Source organism: Gadus morhua, chromosome 18 (genome assembly GCF_902167405.1).
Source record: "Gadus morhua chromosome 18, gadMor3.0, whole genome shotgun sequence".
Classification (NCBI taxonomy): Eukaryota; Metazoa; Chordata; class Actinopteri; order Gadiformes; family Gadidae; genus Gadus; species Gadus morhua.
Genome location: NC_044065.1, coordinates 3,960,935 through 3,980,590, shown reverse-complemented (window position 1 = coordinate 3,980,590; position 19,656 = coordinate 3,960,935). Strand labels below are relative to the sequence as shown.

The window sequence follows — 19,656 nt, the reverse complement described above, 5'->3', positions numbered from 1 at the left end:
AGAAAAACCTAAAGCGTGCCGTGCCACACTCCACCGGGGGTACACTGACATTCTCTGTTCCCCGTGTCACGTTTTCGGCCCATCGAGCGTGACGACAAAACAGACGCTTACTGCGCCGGGTCGGGTTCCGTCATTCATACGGAGCGTGTTCCTGTTGAGGGCCAACCAGGAAGTACAAACAGACTGCATTCATAAGGCACTTTTCTAACCCGTGGCCACTCAAAGCGCATTCCAATATTGCCTCACATTCACCCGTTTACGCACACATTCACAGCGGTGTCAGTCATGTAAGGCAACAGCCAGCTCGTCACGAAGCAGTTAGGGTGAGGTGCCTTGCTCAGGGACACCTTGACACTCGGGCTTGGGGTAGCCGGGGATCGAACTAGCAACCTTCCGGTTACCAGCCAACCCAGCTCCACCTTCTGAGCCACATGCCGCCCCCGTTACCGTACCGAACAACAGACAGGGCTACCAAACGAACACAGAGCGGCTGATGGATTGAGCCCCGGGCGGGTCGACTAAACATCGCTGTGTTGATATGTCTTCAGAGTCGCTCAGTGGGGGGTTGGGGGAGGATTGATTGTAGGTGAGATAACGAGGTGGGCGTGTCGGGTAATATTCACACCGCTGAGCAGTGCGGTGGTGGCGGCGGGCGGCCGCCATTAACTCCGGTCGGTGAGTCACTCTGCGACCGCGAGGCGATGTCCGTGGATTGAATCATCAGCGGCCACGCATGGCGGGGTGGGAAACACGGCTAATGTGTTTTAACAAAGCCCAGCGCAGGAGGGGGGCCGGAGGGGTGGGAGGACGGAGAAGAGAGAGACGTTTGGAAAACCCAAAACGAAAAGGGAGGCAACTAAATAAACAGGACTCGGACAACACTAATCACCCTAACCACACAGACACACACAAAGACACACACTTCATGGACTTGTTTCTCGCCTCTAGTAGTACCCCTCCCCCCCCCCCCCCCCCCCCCCGGCCCATCCAGTTCCTACACACGTCTGTCATTCTCAGACTATTCTTTCATGTCGTTCTCTAAAGAGCGGATGATAGGAGGGCAATCGAAGCAGCACTGACGCGCTGCCATCACGCGCTCCCCGCGGTCATGTGACCACTGGAGTCCCTTAATGACTTAATGAGCGTAGTCTGAGTACAAACGCTCTTTGGGGTCGACGGACCCCCCCTAATGACCGCAGGCAGCCCAAAGCTCATCAGCCACGGCTCCACGGAGACACAGGGCGGAGGCAGCCTGCCGGCCTGAACTAGAGATGTTCCGGTACCATTTTTTCTCCTTCCCGACACCGACTCCTGAACTTGAGTATCGGCCGATACCGAGTATATTCCGATGCAGCATCTAGCTGTAACTACTAATAGCACTTGTTTTTAGTGAAGGGTTTCCTTTACAAAGACGGCAATGTATAGTCGGTCCACTTACTGTCGACAAATAATTTTTCCAGAACTAGATTTACTGATTTATAAACTATATTATAATAATGCATTTGTATTCTTGTAAGCGTGAGCATCCATGTTTTTCCGACTTGGTAGCTCGAATGAACGTAGTTCGGAGATTACGCGTTTCCTCTTCCAACTTTCCCCCTCTGACCATTAACAATCTGAGGAATTTTCGATACTGGTATCGGTATCGGAACAACTCTATCCTGAACTAGAGGAGTCTGGTGAAGTATGTAGAGTATCACGGAAGTAAGTAGGTTAACGCTGGTAGACAGTTGGAAAATTAACGTTCCTGAATCCCGTTATTTCGCTCTTTCGCTCTCAATACTGTGAGGGGCAGCTACTGGACAATAATAAACAGTTCCTTCTCAAGCGCAGTTGCTCGTTCGAATGCTAGCAAATGGTTGGACATAAATAGTGCATCAAATATTAACTCTTGGTTTTCGATTATTTGGTATGATAGGAAAAAAGACTTGATCAACGGAGATATAGGTCGGAAGCAGACACGACAAGTTTGAGTGGTGAGAGACAGATGATGGTGAGGTAGCATTGGATGAGCTGTGTAAGGTAGTAAGGCGAGGTGTCGATTGTGTGAGTGTGTACTGCTATGAATGTAACCTGACTGCTAAATGACCAGTTATGGGGAAGTCTGGTTTGCCTCTGCATCCCGTTACAGGTAGGTCATCAGCTGAATTCACTCATGCCTTTCGCACACACACACACACACACACACACACACACACACACACACACACACACACACACACGCACACACACACACACACACACACAGGCGGGCCAACTATAGACTACGTTACGCTGATCTAGGCTACTTGTGTAGTTCCCCCTCCAACCCACTAGGGGCAGCTACGGCCACTACTGGGACTCACCAATATCCTTAGAGCCTTGACTCTCGCTCGCCATCTCGCCCATCCGCACCAGAGCGTCGAAGTAGCCCTTTGCAGCGAATGTCACACCTGGAAACATGAAGGCATTGGGGCGTCAGATCAAGGGCGGTGTCGGGCCTGGTGGTGCAGCCGAGGAGAGGGGTACCATCCTCTGTCCAGGCTGCCTCCCACTCTCCCCCCAGTCCCCCCTCTCCCCCCCTCACCCCCGGAGAGGGCGGGGGAACAGGGGGAGAAAGGGAACGGGGGAGGCGGGGGAGTAGCGTCTGAGAGCTAGGTGTGCAGACTGAGAAGGAAAGGGGGGAAACAAAACGAGGACCAGAGACAAGCCAAGGGCGAGCGACAGAGTCTGAGAGGAAGCAGCAGGAGAGTGCTGATTGGACAGCGGACGGCCAGGACCAATAGGAGGAAGCAATAAAAGGATAGCGATTAACAAAGGGTGTGTGTGCTGCTTGCATGTGCGAATGTGTGTGTTTGTGTGTGTGTGTGTGTGTGTGTGTGTGTGTGTGTGTGTGTGTGTGTGTGTGTGTGTGTGTGTGTGTGTGTGTGTGTGTGTGTGTGTGTGTGTGCGAATGTGTGTGTTTGTGTGTGTGTGTGTGTCTGTGTGTGTGTGTGTGTGTGTGTGTGTGTGTGTGTGTGTGTGTGTGTGTGTGTGTGTGTGTGTGTGTGTGTGTGGAAGCAGGAGTCATCACATTCACTTTTTATTACGTGATCCTTATGCTAACATATTGGGCAATATAATAATCATCTGGGCTCTGTCGTACCTCCACCTCGTTTGCGGAGGTGCTAAGAGGAATGCTCTGGATTTGCGTAATTGGCGAGAGAGGGCGGGACATTCAGTGACAGTGACAGTTTTAGAGGAGAGAGAGAGAGAGGGCGGGTCTTATTGTTACCTGTGTTAAGAGTGGAGAGAGAGGGCGGGACATTGCTTTACATGGGCTTAGAGGAGAGAGAGAGAGGAAGTGACTTCAAATATCTGTTTCCTGTTACATGTTTTGAAAAGCGCTTCGTCAAATTATTCATCCCATAACCCCCTAACCCCGGGAAATGTCAGTTGCCGTCGCGGTACCTCCCACAGGAGCTCTTCAGTGCTTAAAGAAGACCGCATGGCAGCCGTGCATCGCAGCTGAGCTCAGCGGAACGTCATCAATATGTCACCGTGCTATGCCTGCTCTGTCAGGAGGGAGGGTAGGGGGGAGGGAGGGCAGGGGGGAGGGCAGGGGGGGAGCTGTGGAGTCCGCTGCCCCTGGGGTGAGGGAGGTCAAGCCAACTGCCACATATGCAGCTAGCGTCGTGAGACCGACATGATATTCATGTTTGCGTTTCTGCGATGAATATCAGTCTGGGCTTGGCTGGGCAGCCATCAGTTTACAAATACGGCCTCAGCCTTACGTTGTCTTGGCTCTTGTCGAATATGTTTTTGGGATAAAGCTGTAACATATTCTTATCTGAGGAAAGCCTTCCGTGCAGATTTTCAGATTAACGTCATTATTCAGGCTGTTTTTCCGTAGATTGCGGCGGCAATCCTCCCCTGTGTGCTGATTGGTCCATGCATCATTTTGAGAGCGAAAGAGCGAGAGAGATAAAAACACAGAATGAAGCCACGCCATTTAACTTCTCGTCCCCTAATGTCTTCAGAACGGGGGAGTCTGTGCCAGGCCCGGGGCGAAATCCTCCCCTCTCCTTTAGAAGATTGAGTCTCTGGCGGAACGACTGTATCATCATCTGATGATCGTCTAAAGTCCACACAGTAACTCTGGGTCACACACCAGAACGGGAGCCATTGAGAGATCCTGAATTGGCAGCAGCTGATCCCGGGTCAGGGTTAAACCCACGGAGGGATACAGGAAGTGGAGGGTTGGCAAGAGGGAGAGGAGGAAGGGGCTTTGAGGGGAAGCCTCTGAGCCTCTTCCACAGTGTGTTTGTGTGTGTGTGTGTGTGTGTGTGTGTGTGTGTGTGTGTGTGTGTGTGTGTGTGTGTGTCTGTGTGTCTGTGTGTCTGTGTGTCTGTGTGTCTGTGTGTCTGTGTGTCTGTGTGTGTGCGTGTCTTTGTGTGTGTCGTATAGCGATATGGATCATCCTAAAATAATGCACTGTAGCATTCTCATCATAGCTGGTTCTTGGGTGTAGGGGGGGGGGGTCTTCATGTAACGGTACAGACTATACAAAAGGTTAATGCAAAGAAAAGATGCCACAACCTAAATGCACGTAGCTCTCCTGCCAAGCTAAGCTGCAGATTAACAATACCCCGCGCTCTGCATCATCCAACATCTAGTTACTGTCAAACCCCGCCTCTCTCGGTGAGCCTGGAGCCTCGCCACCATTCCATTATCCGTCGGAGAGGAGACAGTTTGACTCTCAGAGATGTGCCCATCAATCCCTGCCCGGTGGCTGTCATTAAAACCCTTCCTCCTGGTTCTTCCCAGAAGTTTTCCAGGCTCCGGTGTCGGCCCGTCCCCCCCCCCCCCGTCCCCCACCGTCCCCCACCGGAAGTTTTAATTAGGAGATGTCACCACCCCGAGGATTTAAGGTATCTTTGGATAATAAAATATATCCAAATCCAGCCTGCAGGACTTCTGGACCTCGACCAAAACCAAGCGTCCATCCAGCAGGAGAAAGCGACACCTCTTACCCGAATGTGCAGACGGATGAGAGGAGAGCGCGGGTGCCCAGATATGGCTGTCAGCTGCCCGGTGGTGATGCATAGCACCTCCTCAGACCAGGTGCAGTATCTCCACCGAGGGGGCTGGACGGGCATAGATCACCTGGACGCGGATCAATCAATCACATCGCCCAGCTTGAAGTGTCGCAGTGCTATTTTTAACATATAGATATATATCAAACCAAAACCAGGCAGGTCTGAGGCTGCCGCTGCAGAGAACTCCCAGAGTGCCCCTCACCAGCGACTCCGTGCAAAGCCATGCGTGATTATACCGTGGGAGGCAGAATCAAATCCCCCAGAGTGTCAATCCTTCCCGCTGGTTTTACATACAAATGATAAGGCACCTGCGATGCCACAGGCGATAACGGGAAATTACATCTGAGCCAACCCAAAAAAACAAATCATCAAATGCATAAAACAAGCCAGCAGAGCTACAAGCTGATGCCTGACTGGGTTCTGAGTGACAGCCCTGATGTCGTGGGGAGAGTGAGGCTTCAATGTGAGCGACAAAGAAAATGTCCGCCACCCCTCCTTCGCTCTTCTTCCCGTCCCGCTGGATTCACAAGCACAGCCTCCTTCCTGAACCCCCCCCCCCCCCCCCCTCCTTCCCAGTGTCTTGTCCTGGATCCCAGCTCCAGCCGTTCCCTTTACCCAGGCCCCTGTGGGGGCCGCCGAACATTTTCTAATTCTCCCAGCTCTCCTTGCTCTACTTTTAAATGGCCTACTCTCCGCCCAGCCGCCGCAGCAGTAGCAACAGCAGCAGCAACACCACCTCCACCACCACCACCACCGCCACCACCACCACCGCCATCACGGCTCAGCCTCCCTGAAGACCCCTGCTCTGTCTTTTGTCTCGTGTCCTCTCAACCTTGACCCCATTTCGCCGTCCTCCCCTTAAAGAGAGACCCTACGCCGTCCGACGCGCTGTTTTCTCTCTCACCTGTACACCCAACGTAAGGGAAACGCAAAACAGACACAGAAAACAACCTGTATGACGCCACCGGTTCACAAAGTACCACGGGAGAGAAAAAGGTGATGCAGAGGACTCGGGGAAGGGGTTGTGGTCTGTGTGTTTGTGGGTGAGTGATTTCCGATGAGGGGTGAGGGAAGAGGAGTGGAAGAGGGAGGAAGGGGGGGACGGAGACATCCGCACAGTAAACACAGGAAACATCGAACAACACGGTAGACGTGGATGAGACGGGAAGAACAGCGACGACATCGTCAGGGGGACACGGAACAGGCGGTCGGTCCCGTGAGAGAGAGAGAGAGAGAGAGAGAGAGAGAGAGAGAGAGAGAGAGAGAGAGAGAGAGAGAGAGAGAGAGAGAGAGAGAGAGAGAGAGAGAGAGAGAGAATATAGAGAGAAATATATAGAGAGAGAGAGAGAGAGAGAGAGAGAAAGAGAGAGAGAGAAAGAGAGAGAGAGAGAGAGAGAGAGAGAGAGAGAGAGAGAGAGAGAGAGAGAGAGAGAAAGAGAGAGAGCGAGATAGAGAGAGAAAGAGAGAGAGAGAGATAGAGAGATAGAGAGAGAGAGAGAGAGAGAGAGAGAGAGAGAGAGAGAGAGAGAGAGAGAGAGATATGGGGTGGAGGTCGGTGGTGTACTCACTGGAGAGTGCCTTCTCGTAGCTCTTCCCCATGGCGATGAAGTTGCGCAGGCACGGGTTGAACTGCTCCATGATGGACTGCAAGAGAGACACAAGCACCGGGTTTAATAATATCGGCGGCTAGGTAGGTCAACGGCGAGTTAGCGAGTTAGCTGAAGGCTAACGCTAATGCTGTGCCCGCCACACATACACACACACACGCCGACACAAGTACCAGAGAGAAGTTGGGGTACAGAGCGAGCAATCCTTTACGGGGGTGCACACGCAGACTCATCCATCTCCGAAGACCACTAACACGAAAAAGGAGAGGGAAAAGAGAGAGGACGAGAGAGAGAAGGAGAGCGAGAGAGGGAGGAAGTGAAAGAGAGAGAGAGTGCAAACTCTGTGGTAGCGTCTGCGCCCCAGTAACACCCCCCCCCCCTTTCCTCCAACCCCCCCCACCAGACCGCACTGCTAGTGCTAATTGCTTTCTCCTCCACATCAACAAACCCAACTCCAGGTGAATAATCGCCTTTTCATATTATTACAGGGGAGGAAATTATAACCTAATTTCCTAAATTGTGTGTGTGGGCACATGCACACATTTGGCCGATGTTATGAAATAAAGTAGGAAAAAAGGCACAGAGTTTTATTAGAGTGGGGAATAGGAGACTGGAGGGACAGAGAACGCAGGATAATGATACAGAGATGGGGGGGAGGGATCAGCGGTCAGGGTCTGGAGGTGGACCGCGCTCCACCGTGCTCCTTTCACGACAAACACCCTGGAAACTTCCGGCAGCCTTTCAATCATTATGCCTCTCTGACGCGTGGACACACACACACACAGACACACACACACACACACACAGGCGCGTGCGTGCGTGCATGCACGCACACGCACGCACAGATGCACACACAGAAACACACACACGCGAGGAGGCACACACACCCATCCTCACATACAGACACACTGAGAGCACACACACACACACACTGAGAGACACACACACACACACACAGACACACACACACACACACACACACACACACACACATACACACACACACACAAACACACACACTCAGACACACGCAGCCTCTTGAGGGGGAAAGCCCGGCATCGATCCGTTCCAGCACTGGCTGTGTGTGGGGCTGGGGGCGGTCAGGGTTAATAGCTTTTTGCAGCGTCTACCGAAGTTACATAACAAACCCCCCCCCCCCCCCCCCCCCTCTCCCACGCATCCGACGGAGTCTTCACACACACACACAACCACAGGCGCACACACAGGGAGAACGGCTTGCGTATAATCGGGCCGGGCCGACACCCCGGCGTCACACAAGGAGAACACGACCAGACTCTAACACCAAGTTTCATAGAAGTGGATCACGGATTCTACACGGCCCCCTCCTCCGCGCCTCCCATCACCTCCGCCGCCCCCGCCTTCACCGCCGAGCCGTCCGCGGCGGTGAGTCACGCTCGTTCGCCGTGCAATCTGCCCTTTCAACATTTTCCGAACAATTTAAAACTAGCAGCTCTGTTTCCTTTGCACTTCCTGCTTTTTAAAAAAAAGCAGCAAACAACGAGACTGCGGCGCTGCAAGACAACACGGCACAATGGGTGGACTGCTGGGAAACTCTTCCCTGAAAGATAAGGGAGATGGGGAGAGCGAGAGGGGGAGGGAGAGAGAGAGAGAGAGAGAAGGGAGGAGAGGAGAGAGGGGAAGAGAGGGAGGAGAGGAGAGAGGGGAAGAGAGAGAGAGAGAGAGAGAGAGAGAGAGAGAGAGAGAGAGAGAGAGAGAGAGAGAGAGAGAGAGAGAGAGGAGGAGGGAGGAGAGGAGAGAGGGGAAGAGAGGGAGGAGAGGAGAGAGAGAGAGAGAGAGAGAGAGAGAGAGAGAAAGGAGGAGGGAGGATGCGAGAGAGGAGGCGGAAGAGAGGAGACAGGAGACAGGAGAGAGGAGACAGGAGAGAGGAGACAGGAGAGAGGAGAGCGATTAGAAGTGAAAGCATAATGAGGCACGGTGACAACACAGGAACAGAAAAGGGGGGTACACGCGGGGAGTCGGGACACGAGGACATGCGGAGCGAGAGAGGGCAGCTATAAATAACCAGAGGGGACAGGGTTCTTGGTGTGGTGTGTGATGGGGTGCGTGTCTGCCGCGCGAAAGTTAGCCCCTCCTCCTCCCCCGGCGCCGCAGGAACGAACGCCGCCGCTCCGGCCTTCTGTCGCCGGAACGGGCACCTTGAACACCGTGACGGCGGCGGTGCCAGGAGAGAGTGCCATTCCGAAAAAAATGTGCATGAGGATAGGTGAACATCTGTGGGTGTGGGCGGCGTGAACAACCAAAGTATTAGAGCTCTTCACGGGGGTGAACTCTGCCCTCCGCGGGCGGGGGCGGTGAGTAGCGTGCTAATGGCGTTTTTTTTGTAACCAGTGGACACCGAAAGCGCTACACAATATTGCCCTCACGTTCACCCATTCACACAGCGACGGCGGCTTCAACCATGGAGGGAGACAGCCAGCTCGTCGGGAGAAGTCAGGGTGAGGTGCCGTGCTCACGGACACCCCGACACACACACAAAGCCGGGGATCGAACCAGCAACCTTACGGCTACCAGCCAAACCGTTCTACCTCCTGAGCTACATGCCGCCTATCGGACGTCAGCGCCGCCGCTCTCATGGCGATTGAGCGCTGGAGCTGAAACACACACACACACACACACAAACACACACACACACATACACGTGGTGTAAGGATCAAGTGGTGCATGGGCGTGTGACACATCCACGGGAGGACAAACATTCACTACTCAGTACGATTCAACGAGGCTTTTGTCTTCCCTCTAAACTAGCTGGCTGCTGTTACGCAACGATTCCCCAAAACTTCCTGCCATGAACGCCTTCCAAAGCCTCGCCACACTGTTGACACCTTTCCCCGACGGAACAAAGGCAAACGAACAGGGGGGTTGAGTGAGAGATAAATATAGATGGGAGACACCGCCCCCATCTCATCTATGCAGCAGCTCGTACATGTAATCATCATAGCAGCAGTTTGGGGGGGAAGGGGGGAGGGTTGTAATGTATTGTGTGTGTCTATACATGTGCGCGTGTGTGCGCAGATGTATACACATGGCCATCGGTTTATCGGATAAGAGAAGAGCGGTGGCGCGAAATCTCTGCCTCGTTGTTGAGAAAAGACAAACGGCGCAACGTGTGTTGCGTGGCCCTTTCCACGTTTAGGGTACAAAGGGGTCGTTGTGTTGTTGATCTGAATGGAGTGAGGTCAAGGGGGGAGACAAAGCCATCAGTCGGGTTGTAATGTCTCTGATGAGATGAGGAGAAAGGCGGACTGAACCAAGGCAGGATGTGCAGGTGTCGTCCAAAAAAAACCTTGAAGAGAGAGTTGGTAACAAAATGCGCACCGACCACTTATTCGGCTAAGCATTGAAGCATGATTGTTGTGTAACTTGTGTCACAAGTGTTCTATTGGCTAACACACCAGCTGTCCTTCGCTGACGATGACAACCTATTGGGGTGTAATTTAAATTTTGAATTTGAAATAGATTACAAATGGTAATCTTAGGTATCACACCGTTGGCCTCATAGCATATTTGTCAGTCATATTTTGGCCAAATTGCGATATCTAACCTCACTCTATTCTCCTAATGTTGGTGATTCACTGTGCCTCATTGGCTATATCCTAAACCAATCAGAATGCTTTTTACATTCTATAATCACCATCTGCCTAGGTAATCTTATGTCGCATTTTTGAGTACAAGATGGATCTTAAAATAGGACTTGGGCAATTATGCTATGAGGCTAACGATATTCAAAATGTATGTTTAATTTATAAAGTTGTTCTCATGTTTCCAATTTCTCATGTATAAAGTTCAACAGTTATTCTGGTACTGCATACCATTTTGGCGAAGACCGCATATGCGATCAATGTCAAGGTGAGGAGAAACCACCAAGAGGCATCATTTGGAGGTAATGAGGTGAGTAACGCGATGCGATTGGCTGACGCAGGTCCCACAGGTCTGTCTGATCCACCAGATTCCTCCGATGCAACGGCACTGAAGACGCTCTGTCAGGGCCAGCAGTACCAGAGGCGTGCGAGTGAAGACAAAAATACGCAAACACACCAAGCACACGTGGCCCATGTACGGAAAGATTTCCAATCAAAAAATTGATTCAATCGGTTGGCTTTGCGTCGGGATTATACACCTCTATGCTGTCAAAGGAATGTCCTTAAACGAAATACAGACTCGTTAATATGCATAGGAGTCCACCAGACCGCCATATAATAGCTAATAGTTGATCAATAAAAAATACAAAGGATATCAGCCTCTGGTACACCTCTCCATTCTCAATGTGCACGATGACTGTGCACAATTCAAATCCCCCCCCCCCCCCCTTCTCAACATGTTGATCACGCACATCAAGGAATTAATTAAGGAGGATCATAAACATTAGCCCGGCCTGCTGTGCTAATCGGATCCACAGCCAATCGGCTAAGGGCTCTTGTTGCGAAACCGAATTACAATTCACATGAATAAAAGGCAGCGTTGGTGCAGAAGAAATAAGGAGGGATTAGCCCACACTGCACACCGCGCACTTTGTTTTCATCCGGCAGCAACCTCACCCAATTAAAGGTCCAAACTCTGCCTAAATACATAATTACCCTCTTCACAAAAAACGGCGCATTCTAATTCTCGGCACAAACCAAAACAAACCACGTCTCGGTCCATGCAATAAGTGACACTCACACAGACGATGGTTTGCCCATTAAAACCCCGGGATTCACCCTCGATGACGTCTGTGTCAGCAGACGCCCAAAAACACCGCCAGTGCAGTTTCTAGAAGTTGCCATGATGGACTTGACCCATTTCTTGAAAAACTATATTCAGAGTTAATTCATAAGTGATGGTGGTTACATAACGTGCAAATCATCGACGGGGCGGGAGCTGTGAATGTGCTTGTGGATGCAGAACATCGAAAAACCCGCTGCTGCGGTATGTTCCCTGGAGGCGCGGTCTGGGCATGCGCAGAAGCGCACACACGCAGTAAGGACTCTGCGCTCCGAGCGCAGGGAGGAACACATCCCGCCTGTCTCCGTGCGTGCGCCGGGAGGAACACGCCGTCCTTTCTGTCTCCGCGCTTCGAGCTGTCAGTATGGACAGCGCGGTTGAAATATTTAGCGTCAAACACGAGCGAAAAGGGATCGACCTCTTTACTGAACATCCTCCAGCCTTGTGTTTAACTCCACGTCCAGTTTAACACTAGGATGTTCAGTTGAGAGGCCGAGATGTAGAGTGCATCACGTTCAACATATACATAGAGTGATTCTTCTAAAAAACAGCGTGTTGGCATTTAATTAATGGCTTATTGCTCCTGCATTGTACGAAACACCAAAGCAGTATTTTTCAGTCATGACATGATATGAGGTGAAATGAGTACTCTTGTGGTTTCCATGCATACAAGTTAGACTGCGTGCCGTTACCATGCAACTGGCAAAAGTTGCATGGTAACTTTCTTTACTTAGATTTGCTGAAAAAAAATAAAAAATATATTTTAAGGTACGTTGCAATAAAATGAAGACGTAGCACACTATGGTGTGTTTATTTAATAGTACACACGAGCGATTAATTGATGTGTGCGTCAATACAAATGGATACCAAGGTTTTTAGTCAACCAAAGATAACCCCCATACATTTACAACAGGAAACGCTGATGTTTAAAGACTCCTAGCGGTAGTCCGTTTTGCCCGGTTTACATTCCCTTTAATCAGGAAAGAGGGAGCAGTGAATACCGTAATGATCGTAAAAGAGGCCCCTGTGATTTCAAAATAAGACGCAAACAAGCAATAATTACAGTAGTGTAGAGTGTGCAAACTTCCCATGCTGTTTCTCAGGAAACATTACCATAAATCAAGATTGTCTTTTCATTTGTACGTGTAAATAATTGAGTGTGCATCATGACCGACAATGGATGTGTGATGTATCATGCAGAGGAGTGAGGCAAGGATATTATACACATAAATACTAAATAAATAATTTCCAGTTTTGAGTCACAGCCACAGAGGTGCGGGCCCTCTCTCTTCAGAAGAACTCAGCCGTGGCCGCTGCGGTCGTCCTAGATTTGAGCTCGGCTTAACTCGCTTCCGACCGCGGGGGAATTGCCCGGGTTAAATATTTATCTCGGAGCACTATCGGGAAATACAGCAGGCAGGCAGGAGGATGTTCACCTGTACTCCTCACCCTAACGGTAACGGACGGCGGGGAGTACCGAGTGGATTACGGAGAGGCGAGGAAGGAGGAGAGGGGGCCTCGACGGAGTGAACCAATAGATCCATCACACAAACACGGCGGCATTGCCCGGGCGCTGCGGGGACCAGGCTGCCGGGTGACTGATGCGGACCTGCGGAGCCAGAGGTTACACGAGCCGTTACCCGTAAAACGCAGACAGAGTATCGTTCACAAAAATGCATCATTACTTCTCGAATTTTTTTTGCACAATGTTCGTTTGATCGACTTTGTGACAGTGGGATCGGACGTTCTGGGCACCGGAGACTACTGAAATGAAACCAGACGTGGAATGAAAACAAGTGGCGATGGAGAACATTGTGACCTAGCTGGCACTGCCGGCGAAGATTGTGGGAGGCAATGTGTGTGTGTGTGTGTGTGTGTGTGTGTGTGTGTGTGTGTGTGTGTGTGTGTGTGTGTGTGTGTGTGTGTGTGTGTGTGTGTGTGTGTGAGTGTGAGTGTATAGAAGTAGAGCAAACTAAGTGCGCGAGGTGACTCAGAGAAGAGCCGACACACAAACACCAGCAGGCCCGGTGCGTGGAGCGCAGTAAATCGCGGCTCGCGCCAGGTTGGGCCATGCGGCTCCATTAGAAGCTGCTGAGCCGGGGGCCAGCCTCCCTGCCAAAGCCCATTAACCGGGCGCGCCCTGGCCCCGGCCGTCCTGCTAGGCAGGCACCAAACAGACGGGCCGCCGACTGCACGGAGCAGGAGCCCCTAAGTGACAGCTACACGTTCGGCGGGCGGAGTGCAACATTGCAGTTAACAATAGCAATGTCACCTCCGTTGAAATAACAACAGCCATGGTGGGCATTATACTATTATTATCTCCTGCTATAGGGTGTAACACTGTGGTCCCGGTGATAGAGGGAGGGAGGGAGGGGAGAGAGAGAGAGAGAGAGAGAGAGAGAGAGAGAGAGAGAGAGAGAGAGAGAGAGAGAGAGAGAGAGAGACACACAGACACAGACACAGACACAGAGAGAGAGAGAGAGAGAGAGAGAGAGAGAGAAAAGGATGGACAAAGAGCGAGCAAGTGAGAGAGAGAGACAGAGAGAGAGAGAGAGAGAGAGCAAGCGATACAGAAAGGAAGAGAGAGATAGAGAGGGGGAGAGAGAGAGAGAGAGAGAGAGAGAGAGAGAGAGAGAGAGAGAGAGAGAGATAGAGAGGGGGAGAGAGAGAGAGAGAGAGAGAGAGAGAGAGAGAGAGAGAGAGAGAGAGAGAGAGAGAGAGAGAGAGAGAGAGAGAGAGAGAGACTGTAGAGAGGTCACTTCAGTTACACTGCCCTTTTTGCTATAAACTGAACTGACTCCTATGTGTGTGTGTTGTCCTGGCCCCCAGGGACCCGAGTCTCTCAGATCGCATAGAACGCAGAGCGGGGTTGACTCCCTCTCTGCCTTAGTGCCCCACCCTCCCTCTCCCAAGAGACGGGCCTTACCTCCCCTGCAGTGTTTCTCATGCTCTCTCTCTCTCTTTATCTCCCCCATTCTCTCTCTCTCTCTCTCTCTCTCTCTCTCTCTCTCTCTCTCTCTCTCTCTCTCTCTCCCTCTCTCTCTCCCCTCTCCCTCCTTCCATCCCTATCTTTCCCCCTTCCTCTCCCTCTCCCTCTCCCTCTCCCTCTCTCTCTCTCCCTCTCTCTCTCTCATAATTACACACAACACAACAGCTTTCCCACCTGAGCGAGGTCAACAGTGCTTCGCCTCCCTGTCGACGGGTACGTTTACAGACCTCATAACGGGCTAACGTTTACCGCTTCATCTGGTGTCGTCGGGGTCGCGTGCACGTGTTGCAGTTAAGTGAAGGTTAGGGAGATTAGGGTGTACACACAGACACGCTCATAAGCGCGCACACACGTCGCACACACCTGCTCGGTCCCCACGCTGACCGCAAGGAAACGACCACTAAAGGCAAAACATTTGGGCTGAATTTGTCTTCAAGGTCACCCCTCCTGGTATCATGGGCTCTGTGTGTATGGTAGTGTGTGTGCGTGTGTGTGTGTGTGTGTGTGCATCCGTGCGTGCGTGTGTGTGTCGTCGGTCCCTCTTGTTGAATGAATTCCTTGGGTACATTGTGCTCAGGTCTTTAAAGCAAAGCCATTAGGTTTAGTTGGACAACAGAGTTGAGCTGTCTGTGGAACGGAGACGTATTAGAGCTTTTACCGCATAATAAGTCAGTCACTCATCTCTCCTCCCCGTCGAAGGGGAAGTTAAACCTTGCTGTGAATCTAAATTCACAGAGTTACAGTCCTCAGCCAGCAGCACACTCGCGTTTTATGACTGGAACAACATACATTAAATCAGTGGAATAGTGTTGACGGTCATGAATACGTGGAGAGGTCCAATGTGGTTACGGTACTCTATGACAAATGTGTTCTTTTGGAATAGGTCATTACATTCTGCTCGGAATATCATTGGATGAATGTTTAATCCATGTTTCTACAGATCGACACCCAATTATTCATTGCTTTCAGAGGGACTGGTTCTAATGAAAACATTAACCGAGGATCCCTATGCTTCTCATCTAACCCTCCGCAGGCTTTTCTCCTTCTCGCTACCTCGCCCAACCACTGTCCATCTTCAATCGACATTGTGGCTATGTTTGAGCTGATGGTCATTTGTTTCAATGCCGTTCATTTTTTTTGTTCCTTCCTGTGTGTTGCAGTCTTTTCCCCCTCTGCCGTGGAGCTCATATCCCCACGCAGGCAAATAAATACAAGCCAACAACACATCCAGCCAGCCGGGGTAGCGCGATCTTACTCCACAGATGAGGTTGGAGAGTGTGTGTGCGTGTGCGTGTGCGTGTGTGTGTGTGTGTGTGTGTGTGTGTGCTTCCGCAGCCATATAAGGAGGTGCTGGTATTTCCCCTTTGCAGCCGATGAGCCTCTCAGCATTCCCCTCACGTCCCTCCTGGCTGCCGAGAGGGAGGAGGTGACGGAGGGACTCTCCTCTGCGTCGGAGCAGAGACGGCCATGATCATCACTTCCCAATGACGCATCAGAATCTGCACGCACGCACGCACACACACACACACACACACACAAAGACACAGATACACACACACACACACACACACACACACACACATACGTACACACACAGACACAGACACACACAGAAATATGTACACACACACACACACACACAAAAATACAGACACACACACGCACAAACACGTACACACCCACACACAGACACACACAAAAACACGTACACACAGACACACACACGCACACACACACAACTCTCCCCAGAGTATACACCCTAACACACATAGATAAATGCTCTCCCTCACATTTTTGTGCAATGCTGTGTTGCTGGAGGAAAAATAAACAATGAGACGAGAGAAGGGTTTTGGGCTTCAAACATGCTTTTGCAAAAATGTAAATGCAATACTTGCAAACATGTAATGTTTTCAAAGGTGATCCCGGTCAGGTTGCATATCGTTTAACCATCGAGAAGCCATCACGACCACAGGCGGGACAACGAGGCGTTAGAGCAGACGTTCTTCAAACTGTTCTCCCTTTGTTCTCGTGTGCCATCAGATCCCTTCGAAGCCTTGATACCTTTCTTTGACGTCAGGATCGCAACGCGAGGCTATTTGCTCATATTTGTATGAACATACGGCCATCAGTTTCGGTTGTGGAAAATACTATTGATTATCAAAGATACACAAAGACATCATTGCAAACACAGTTCAAACGTGCGTCTACGCCCCGACGTCACCACGACGTGAACTTTGGTTCCAGGTATGCAGCCCCACCTGTTCCGGGGAGAAGTCCCACATTCTCAGGCCCACGAATGCAGAGGAGTTAATGTGGCGTAAAACTCAAATTCTCCGTCAGACGCCTCATCTTTATTATTGTTCTCCTTGTCATGACTTATTATCCTCGCTCCGGCGACTTTAAACTGGCGTACACCGCTCATCGCGAGTTAGACAACCCAGATGATGATGATGATGATGCAGTCGACCACGATAACGCTACACTTCACAACCCTCTCTCTCGGCCTGATCTGGAGGGGGAAGAGGAAATGGAATCTGCAGTTAAGTTGGGGAGCGAGAGAGACGGTTTGGCGGCAGGTTCCAGGGGTAAAATGACAGAACCTCTCAATCCTGCAGAGGATCCCCTTCTGTCCCTGCAAGTGTTACATCGCCACTCAGCCGCGCTTTCCAAATTAAATGTCACTCCAAACGCCTCCCGCGGAGGGACCAGACACTAATGAAACACACACACGGCGGGCTGCAATAACGGCAGCAGCGCCTCGGAGGTGGGTGCGCGTGTTCGTGAGCACGTGCGAGCGTGTATTTGCCAGAACGTTCCTTCTTACAAGAGTTGGGACCGGCGCACTGTGAAGCTTGCCTCTCTACATCAAACTCTCCTCTCAACGGCTGCCAAGCGCCTGCTTCTCAGATGTACCCACTGCAGTGGCCGCTACAAAGAGCACGACTTATCTGAGTTACCACACACACTGGCATGACCAAAAGCGCGTTATGCGTGTGTCAAACCTCGGTACTGCTGCCACAGCAGGGCATGGAAGCACCCGGGAGGGCTGTGGCACATTTGCTGATCCTCGATGGTTCCCGGGCTTCCTCGAACGCCGATTGAGGCTTCGGTTGAGAAGCCACGCTACACGCTTTTCAAACAACGTCAACACAGTCTGCCTGTCTGCCCAAGAACTATATTGAATTGGCCTACATAAAGATTCAAACGAAATACATAACAATGCAAAAGCCCCGCGATGAACAAAGTCTAATTTTCCAGCTGGGCTCCGCACTAGAGAGGCATGTCGGGGCGATCAGGGCTGGGATCAGAGCCCTCAGCCTCCGTAACACAGAGCAGTGGCAACCATCTCAGAGCACAGAGCCAGCAGAGATGAAGAGGACTGGGAGACCAATCACACACACACACACGCACACACACACACACACACACACACACACACACACACACACACACACACACACACACACACACACACACACACACACACACACACACACACACACACACACACACACAGAGAGAGAGAGAGAGAGAGAGAGAGAGAGAGAGAGAGAGAGAGAGAGAGAGAGAGAGAGAGAGAGAGAGAGAGAGAGAGAGAGAGAGAGAGAGAGAGAGAGAGAGAGAGAGTGTGTATGTGTGTGATGAAACAATCCCTCACACTTGAAAGACAAGTCGCACACAACGTTGACAGCTTGGCAATCCATGAGCCATCAGAGATTCACCCTGGATGCCCTACCACTGCTCCCCCCCTCGCCCCCCTCGCCCCCCTCGCCCCCCTCCCGTCCCATCGCCCCCTGCCTGCCATCTTTCCTAAAAAAGCAAGAGAAGAAGAATGGAAATACCGCGCGGCATTGACAGATCGTTCAGGTTACTCATGCGCCTCTCAGAGCGGCAGCGAACCTCCGCATCAGAGACAGTTAATCACGCACGCATGTTGCCAACGGCCGCCAGGAGGAGAGACGGAAAACAAGACCATTGATCCGGGGCTGGGAAAAAAACGTGCCAGTCGCTTTGCTCTCCCCCACGTGCTTTTGACTCTACAGCCACTGAGCCGGAGACACCCGACGTGGAGGTCCCCGGAGGGCTGCAAAGCCAGGGAGGGAAGCGACTCTGCGGGGGATAGAGATGAGCTCACCTCCAGAGATGGCTGATGCTAGTATCGCCAGCATGGCTTTGTGGTCCCACCTCCCGTTTTTCGATTTCTCTGGACAAAATAATAATAATAATAATAATAATAATGGGGACTTTGGGATGATTTTTTTGGTACAGTATGATACGACCTTGCACACAAATCAATACAACAGCTGGTTTCTTCCGATAACATTTGGGTTGTTTGATGTTCATTGCTGTGGATAAATTGCAATCTTCAAGCTGCATGATCATGATGATGGTATTTGAGTAGCTCCTCCCAGCCCGCGGAGATGGGAGATGGGAACGAGATGATAATACTAGAGGGACTTGAGATGCTTCACCATGGGACACAGCCCCCCCGAGGAGACGCACACTCACACACACGCACACAAACACACATTCAAAAGCACACGCAGACACACGCAAAGAGAAACATGCACTCACACACACGCACCCACAAAATAACACAAAACACACACAAGCACACAAGCACACGCACACACAAAATCAAACACGCAAAAATACCAACAAAATTGAATCAACTTCCAAACGAAAGGCTCTTTTTAAGATAAACACAAAACAAACACTGAAATGCGATTCCACTTTGCTCAAACCAACAAGAGTCTCACATGAGCCGTTGTGTGTTTAGCTACGGCAACAACCTAGGGCCACACAGTCCCTCCACTCCGCCACACTAGCGGATTGCCTCTCCGTTACGTTTCCATGGGGAAATCTACCAACACAAGCCAACACATCTCGCTAGCCAGCCAGCCGGGGTAACGCGCTCTTACTCTGAGATCCACAGATGAGGCGTGCGCGTGTGCGTGTCTGCATGTGTGCATGTGTGTGTGTGTGTGTGTGAGAGAGAGAGAGAGCAATCTACAGCAATCTACCATCTGCCACAGAGAGCTCTGGGAGAACCAACACAGCCACACGCGCACACACTCTGACACGCGCGCGCGTGCGACGTCGTGACTCGGGACATGCAGCCAACAGACGCCTAGTCGTCCCGCGATGACACCAGCATCTTCTTGCGATATGCGCCAGTCCGGTGACACATGACAGCAGCGCGTTCAGCATGTCATCGGCGGTCCCCAAAGCAAAGCACATGTTATCACAGGTTGATGCA

General features: G+C 51.3%; 1 protein-coding gene across 3 annotated transcripts in view; it reads right to left on the bottom strand.

The window, feature by feature from the left end:
• The window catches only part of LOC115530625 (brain-specific angiogenesis inhibitor 1-associated protein 2), a 35,650-nt gene that overhangs the window by 13,619 nt on the left and 2,375 nt on the right, over positions 1 to 19,656 (bottom strand). For 2 of the 3 annotated variants that reach the window (XM_030339283.1, XM_030339284.1), the window contains exons 2-3: positions 6,626 to 6,701; positions 2,346 to 2,432 (exon numbers count right to left, since the gene is read on the bottom strand). In XM_030339283.1, the coding sequence (XP_030195143.1) occupies positions 2,346 to 2,432; positions 6,626 to 6,701 (163 nt within the window). The remainder of the gene's footprint in view (positions 1 to 2,345; positions 2,433 to 6,625; positions 6,702 to 19,656) is intronic. The other variant, XM_030339285.1, reaches the window with a different exon arrangement.